The 8,162-nt window shown below is 40.6% G+C and overlaps 1 protein-coding gene across 3 annotated transcripts in view; it reads left to right on the top strand.

Annotated features, from left to right (window-relative positions):
* The window catches only part of ZFAND6 (zinc finger AN1-type containing 6), a 42,960-nt gene that overhangs the window by 28,596 nt on the left and 6,202 nt on the right, over positions 1-8,162 (top strand). For 2 of the 3 annotated variants that reach the window (XM_010717468.3, XM_003209518.4), the window contains 3 exons: positions 3,048-3,217; positions 4,421-4,532; positions 6,646-6,746. In XM_010717468.3, the coding sequence (XP_010715770.1) occupies positions 3,067-3,217; positions 4,421-4,532; positions 6,646-6,746 (364 nt within the window). In that variant the 5' untranslated portion in view covers positions 3,048-3,066. Of the gene's footprint in view, positions 1-1,752; positions 1,757-3,047; positions 3,218-4,420; positions 4,533-6,645; positions 6,747-8,162 lie in introns of all 3 variants that reach the window. The other variant, XM_010717469.3, reaches the window with a different exon arrangement.

Genomic DNA, 8,162 nt, shown 5'->3' with positions numbered 1-8,162 from the left:
AGCATTGTGGTAGCGCAGCTTGGGGGGGGGGTGGAGATGTGTCCACACTGCTCTCAAGACCTTGCTGTCACTCCAGCTGTGAAGTTTATTCAAGTTTTGTGTTCAAGCCAAGGTTGTAGACAGATGTGAAGCTACAGATAGGATATATAATTCAGTAGGCTTAATTCCTGGTAACAGCTAGCTTCCACTACAAATGGCCAGTCCATTTGTAATCTTTTCATTTTTCTTGCACTGTGTGCTGGATCTCAGCTGTCTGTCAGACCAGTGAGCTCCTCAGTTCACCTGCACGAATCTTGCTGGTTTTCCATCACACAAGCAAGCTGCTCTGACTCACCATGGGATTGCCAACCAAGGAAGGGGTGGGAGCACAGCAGGGGCTGTGGGAGCAGGCGTACTCCTCCCACAGCACTTCTCAGGGAGCAATTTCCATGACAGCCCACCATTATGTGTGATGGTTGGACTCGGTGATTCTGTGAATCTTCCTGTTTGAGGAGTTATGGACGGTTCTGAAACGATCTTCTGAGGCTGAACCAGAACAGCTGTTCCACCACCTCTTGCTATTAGTGCCTGTTAAGATGGGAGCAGCCCTGATTGCTGTGCTTGCTGCTGTTTGGCTCCAATGGTGTGTGAGAGGTGAGGGAGAAGTGCCAATGAAGCATATTCTGGGGCCTCTGGTCCCTTGTGTTCTTGGTGTCTGCTTTTTGGTCAGTGGTTCTCCTACTGCTTGAAGCCAGCTCCTCTGCTGAAATGAGTTGTTCCATGCATCTTCAGCTCCTGCGTCTTGCACTCTGACCCCTCTCTCTTGCCCAAGAAGCACATCACAGAATCACAGAATGGCCAGGGTTGGAAGGGACCTCAAGGATCATGCATCTCCAACCCCTCTGTCACATGCAGGGCCACCAACCTCCACATTTAATGCTAGACCAGGCTGCCCAGGGCCCCATCCAACCTAGCCTTGAACACCTCCAGGGAATCTCCAGGGAATGTGACAAACATGTGACAAACAGCTTGGCTGATGCGGTTGGATTTCTAGAGCTGATCGCTTATTTGATCCCTTTTAGTGCCTATGAGCGTTGCAAGGGTGGGAACAGCATGGGAGAGGGAGTGAGAAGCTTGGCAGCTAGAGCTCATTATGCTGATTTGGCATTGTGTGGCTTTAGGGTTCAGATGGTTCAGGTCAGCCATCTCATCCTGGAGCTTGCAGGCTGCTAATGAAGTGAGGCTGTGGATGCAGTTGCCCCTTTGGAATGCAGCAAGCTGTTGTGCTGTTTCAGCTCCTTTCTCATTGAGTTTTGTACTGTTGCATCAGTTCAATACTATCTCTTCTTCATTTTATTCCCAAAATATTAGCAACCAATATAGGAACTTCCACTTCCTGTGGGTTTTACTGAAACTCTGGAGGCATCTGTGGCACTTCCCTTGTTGATCAGCACATTCTGGAGCCTCATGCCATTGGCTCGTGTGCACTTGGTGGCTGGATCCGCTGGTTAAGGAACTCAGGAGCTGGCTTTTCTAGTTTTTCTTCTGGTCATCCTTGTGCACCTTTCACAATTTGCTTATTGAAATGGGGCAGACTTGAAGTCCATTATCCAGAGATAGTTACTGTGCGACTGCTTTAGCACCTGCTCTGTTCAGCAGCTGTTCTTTGGGCAAGAAGAAAAAAACCAGTAATGTGCTGTTACTGAGTTCCTATGTGCTGCTTGAAGCTAGCTGGTGAATGGAAAGACAATCGTAGTAAAACTTGAAGTTCAGTCTGGTAGGGATTTTAAATCTAAAATTAAAAGCTTTGTTTTTGCCCAGTGACTGAGTCTTTGTTAGCTGTTGAAATGCTCTGTCCAAAGTGGCTCTTAATTAGATTTTCAATCTTAAATACTGTATGCCAGCAGTGACTTGTGTAAGGTTTCATCTTTAAAGTGGTTTGAGTTACCAAAGCGCAGACAACTCGTGTTAATTTACACTTCAGTCTTCAGCTGCACTGTGTGAGTGGGCCCAGCATGATGAATTCCTGCATAGGTTACTTGCAGCTCTTTCTTTGGGGTTATCTGGAGAAAAGGCAGGCAGGAAGGTGCTCCTCCACTTACAAGTACAGTACTTCAGCAAAATCAAATCTAGCTGCCATTTGAGGTCAGTGGGGGGCTGTGTGTGTTAAAAGCAAACACTTCTGTATTGGGGTGGGTCAAACAGCTGAAAGAAGCTTAATTGCAGGTTGAAGCTTAATAAGATACTGAGATTTTCTTTGTCTTCTGTGTCTTACATTTTGAGTACTTTGTTGTCCTCAAAGTAGAGCACTTTGCTGCTGTGAACAGGGGACTTGGCTGGTGTTCGTGTTGCTCTGAGCTTTGCAACCTAGAGACTTGCTTTTCAGTATCAGTTCCACGTGCTTTTGGAAAATGAACACAAAATGCAATGGGTGTGTGACTTCAAATACACACTGTGTAAAAGGAAGCCTTTTTACCCAGGCGTATTTCATCTAGTTTTGTAGCTAGACAATTGGTGAAATAATCAAGTATCTTACATTCTCTTCCCTTCTGAGTTTTCTTTTTCTGTGCTTTTGATATGCATGCTGACATTACTTGTAGCATTGATTTTCAGTGATGCTGCTAATCTATCTTCATTTTGTCTTACAAGAATTGTCTGTGCTTCATCCTAATTTCTGGTGAGGAAATCTAAAATGGTAGACCTAAGCTGATCTTGAATAAAATAGCTGATACCTTAAGATACTTAGTTTGTTAAGGAGAAACACTTCTTTTGCAACTGGTGCAAAATTGGGCAGATGTATCTATATATATGAGGAGGAAAAAAATGAAGATGTATTTTGCCTCAGAAAGTAACAGATGTCAGAAACTCATCTACAAGTTAGGCCATTCGAGAATAGTCACGAAGTTAAGGATACCACTAAGGAGGATCACTTGTGGTAGTTCTACTGATAAGGTTTAAGGTTATCCTTAAGCATCTTGACGGAGCGTAGAGAAATACAGATTTCCAAATATTAAGTGTAGAAGAGTTTTTCTGAGGCGTCTGAATAATGGGAAATATATCAATTTCAGGTGTGTAGAAGAAGAGAAAATGGCTCAAGAAACCAACCGTAGCCAAGTGCCTATGCTTTGTTCCACTGGTTGCGGATTTTATGGGAACCCTCGGACAAATGGCATGTGTTCAGTATGCTACAAGGAACATCTTCAAAGGCAGAACAGTAATGGTAGAATTAGCCCTCCTGGTAAGTATGATGTTGTGCTGCTGTTGGAAAAATTGAAATGGTAAGCTGGATTGCTCCTTGATCGTGGCACAGTGCTAAATACACAGGAGCATTAGTGCAAACCAATAGATTGTATTCATGTGCGTACTTTATCTGATGGATTGAACTTGGATGAAATGCTCATGGTGTTATTGTACTGCAATTAATCTGCTTAAGGTTGCTAATATAGATTATATTCATATGATGATTTACAATTCCAAGAGAAAAGTGCAGAGAAATGTTAACACATTTTTCCCAAAGCTACTGATAGTGGAGGAAACATCTGTCTTAGGGGATGTTTGTGAAAAGCATTTAAAGTATAGGTTTTGCAGCCTGATGCTGAAGAACCAACTCCCAGATGTTTTTTTCTATTTTAAGAAAGGCTTCTCCTCCTTAATTTTTTTTTTTTGGGCCAGTGCCCAACATATTTGTTCTGTTCTGCATAACTGATTTCCCTAACCCACTGCAATAAAAATCCCCTCTTTAGGAGAATGTTGCGAGGGCTCTTCACCTTCAAAATTAATGGTGATTCCCTCGGGAAAAGGAACCCTTTCTCTGTTCTATTTCACTCTTTCAGATTTCAGCATGGCCTGCTGTGGGAAGGACTGTGAGGAAGTGCTTCCCTCTAGAATCTTAGATGCCTATTCTGGCTTGGTTGGATATTGACGCCAAGCTTCTCACGTTGGGCTCTTTTGTGAACTTTTTTTTTTAAATATTATAAAAGTAATTTTTACTTGGAAGCTTCAGCTTTCATTGCTGGAAACCTAGAGATCTAGATTCTACAACTTCTTAGTGTATCCTAAGGAGATGTTGAGATGCTGCAGTGCTGTATCTCATAGATCCACTCTGGTTCGTTTAAGAAAATCAAACCTATCATGTTAGAGAACTTGGAGTTTATACTGAGAAGGCTATTTGTAGATGCTGTAAGTAACAGAAAATAGTATTTTAAAGCTCTAGTTTTGCAGTTTTGTGCTGTGAAGCTTGTGGGGGCCTGGGGCTAGAACACGTTTGAAATATGACCAGACATAATTACTTTTTTGTAAAACTATTTTTCATTATGACGTAGACTGAGATTCAATTACTTTCCTGGCTGGTGTCGTGGGGGTCAAAGAATAGTTGTGTTGTGTAGTTTATGTAACTCTTGGAAGTAGTGTAACACATTTTACATTAGTGTCTTCCTTCCAGCAACTTCTGTCAGTAGTATAACTGAGTCCTTACCGGTTCAGTGCACAGAAGGCAGTGCCCAGGAAACTCAGTCAACTTTAGATTCTTCATCGACTCAATCTATGCAGCCAAGGTAAGCTGTTTCTGTCATTCTGTCTTTTTTTGCATGGAAATGTTTTAGTCTGCGTGATGAAATTAAGTGTGCTTTGATTCTCCATAATTAAGTGCTAGGATCTAGCTTAGGAAAGCATCTAAAATTTAACTGAAAAATTTAAAGCATGGGATCTCACAATAAATAGCAGAGGATCTGTTAGCTACATTTTGCATTCAAATGCAAATTTCTCTTTAGAATTTAGCCTCAAATAGGAGCATTGCCAGCTTCACGCTGTTCCATAGAGATTTATCTGGCTAGTCTTCCAGCTCCACAATTTGCAGTTAGTTGTCTACTTACCAAGGCGGTGTTTTTTCCATTCCAGACGCTTGAGGATTTTGTAAAAATGGCAGAAAGTTGTTGATGAGTACTCTCATAAATGTATGATAATGTGTTAACAAACTGGTTGCTTTGCAAAATGTGGAGCATGCAGGGGAAGGATGTCTAAATCCTAGTACAAGTTGTACTGCTGAATTGATGTCTTATTAAACAAGTCATTTCCAACTGGATTATTCAGGGAGACGTAATGTCCTCTTGTAAATCACTCAGACTTACTAAGTGCTCTCCATTTGTGAAAGCTAAATATTTATTTGCTTGGCTGTATTTCAGTTATGGATTGGTATAACCAACAGCAACTTTAGAAGTGCTTTGGAATTTTTTTGGAGTGAGGAATGTTAGCTACGTGGTGGAAGCAAAATGAAAATCTGAGTAAATACTGCTAGTTTAAAAAATGAAATGTAGTAAAGTGCAGACCAAGGGTAAGCAGGATTTAGTTTCATTAGTTATCGCTGACTGATTCTGTTCAGGCTGTTTTCTACCCTATAGCTTTTTATAGGAGGTGTTATTTCTTGCTTGCGTCCTGCTCTGAACTGAGTTCTGGGTGCTGTGCTTGATGTCGTATTTGATCTTTCTATTCTGGGATTTCTAACTGAGGTAGAATGTAAATATCTTACCCTCCTACAACAATTACAGTAGGTATTTTTAAAATAAATTAATGAAAGAAGAATCATCCAGGTCAGTGCGCAGAGGTGAACCAGTTGAAGTGCCTTGGGTTTGTTTTCCCACCCAACCTGTATTTAAAAGAACTGTATTTGATCAGTAGCTTGCTTTTGGTTACAGGAGAAAGGAATGGCTGTTTGTCTTGAGCCTTGCATGTCAGAAAATCAACATCTTTCTTTTTTCCAAAATAAAAGTGGGGGTTCAACCTCAGTCTCTGGTAGTACCTCACTGAGCCTTTTGATGCTCTGAGGAAACAGCTGCGAAACATAACATCCATTTTTATAGGTGTTCAAACTTTCAGGTCGAGAGCTGCATGCAACTCTTGGCAATTAAAGTGACCACCCAAATGTCCTGGTTGTATCATGGCCTTCGGGAGGGCTTTGTTAAAGTGTGGGCTGCTGGTTGACCCAACTTTTCTTATTCAGAGCAAATCCCTGAGAACAACGGGAGAAAGAAGTTGGGCAAGTGGGTGGTGTTACCCCTCACCTGGGACTTGTGGCACAGAAGAGCTGCCATTGTCTCTCCCATTACTATCCAGGGTATTTCACTGTGGCTTTTCAGCTGCCCTCTGGTTTTAGCAGTATGGCTGACAGAGTGGAGAAAGTTGGCCATCAGTGTTTTACACTGCACAAATATAAGCTCTGTAGAACTGAGGATGCTTTACTGCTGGAAACATTGACATGCTGCAATTTTCTTGTTCGTATCACTGGAACTCCAGAAGTAGCTCCCCTACAATTATCTTGCTGGCTAAGGTTTCAAAAATCTTTGTGTTGAATGTTGCTTCTTCTCTATGGAGGAATAACATACTGAACTACAGTAAATGGTTGGGGGGTTTGAGATGATACGTTTTTTGTTAGTTGAACTGGCTTACTGCGTTCAGTATGAATGCAAAAATGTTTAATTTTTCATCAATTCAGATTGCCTCGTAATCTTAATTGAACTTTGGTTACAGAAAAAATATTGAAGTAAAAAGTATTGGCATGCTGTCTTGCCAAGACTTACTCTAATGTATTTCTTTCAGGAATGCTCTGTAGGACATAGACATGCTTCGTGTTAAAAAACAAAGTATAACTTTTTGTTTTTTTTTGCCTTTCAGCCCTGTATCAAGTCAGTCACTTTTAACAGAATCTGTAGCATCATCCCAACCCGATAGTACAGCTGTGGACAAAACAGTACCTGAGACAGAAGAGTTGCAAGGTTGGTGTCTGGTTTTTGGAGTTGGATATTTGTGTATATCTTTAAAACCTTGACTGTTTGTTATACACTCCTGTTCAAGAGATGGTTCATTCTCAGAACTAAATGTTCTGTGAAATCAGATGTAAAAATAATGATAAACTTAATGCAAGAGTCTTCAACTGGAGATTTCTGACTTTAATTGCAAATTTCAGTAACAAGTGTGTTAATTGAGGTTGGAAATACACATCATAAATGAATGCATTGTTAAGTCTCTATGCCACAGCTACTACATGAGGATAGGCTTCGGAGAATTCATTATTTCTCAGGTTGGTAACTTGCTGGTTAGGCAAGCACCATGGAAGTTTGAGTGCATTTGTTACAGAGGGTGTTATGACATAGCTAAAAAAAGTGTCAGTGTAAGCACGAAACATCTATTGAAGAGCCTTTTGCCTAGGGACTTGATTGATTTTTAGTGTATTATTTTATCAAAGATAAAATTACTTTATTATTAAGTTATGCACTCCAGTTGCTTGGAGAAAGAAAGGAAAAAAAAACCACCTGAAAGGATCATTTCAAGTCTGGCCTATAATCCTTTTTGTTGTTACAATGTAAAGAAATTTTTTTGTTATTTTGTTTTTTTTGTTGTTGTTGATTGTTCTGTTTCTGTAGAGTCTTGCAGAACTTAAATGCCAATAAACACTTTAGTTTTCTTAGGAAAGTGCAAAAATCAGATAGTATACCAAATTTGTTCAGGCCTGCAATCCACAGACTTTATAGAAGGTACTTAAAGGTAAGTCAGTAAGTATTCTGTGTTTTCTCTTGCTGACACAGCTAAGGCTTCTGTGTATAGAGCTCTGCTTCTGCAGACTTAAAATAGTAGTTCAGGTTTTCCCACAGATACAGTGTGCCATTTCACTTAGTTGCTAAATACAGGTTCTTTTGAAACTTCTGTTATTGAAGTTCAGTGTTTCAGGTATTTTACCAAATCAGAGTTGTCCCTTTTTGTAGGGTAGAATAAAAGAGTCATTCTCTGTGACTGTTACCTGCACTCAGCAAAGTCTTCTGAGTTTCGTAACTACAATTTCTGTGACCAAGCAGGTGGAAAGATTTTAATGCTTAGGCTTTTTTGTACTGCTCTTTGCAAAGTTGATTACTGGAAACATATTTACATCCAGAATGCATCTCTAAGAGTATGTACTAGTATGCATTACTTCATTTTCTGGAACAGAATACCTCAACCTTGACAGTGTGCACAAGGCATGCTCTTAATATACAGATCAGTGACTGCACCTAGCCTGAGAGAAAGCTGTGGCTGCAAGGGCTTGTAGGTCTCCAGTTGTGGATACTTGCACAGTGGAGGTGGCTTTTCAGGGTATATCTGGAGTTGTTGTAACTCTGAGTAATACACATGTGGCTTTGCTTTCATCTCAGTTCTGC

Source organism: Meleagris gallopavo, chromosome 12 (assembly GCF_000146605.3).
Source record: "Meleagris gallopavo isolate NT-WF06-2002-E0010 breed Aviagen turkey brand Nicholas breeding stock chromosome 12, Turkey_5.1, whole genome shotgun sequence".
Taxonomy (NCBI): Eukaryota; Metazoa; Chordata; class Aves; order Galliformes; family Phasianidae; genus Meleagris; species Meleagris gallopavo.
This window is presented reverse-complemented; position numbering and strand designations above follow the sequence as displayed.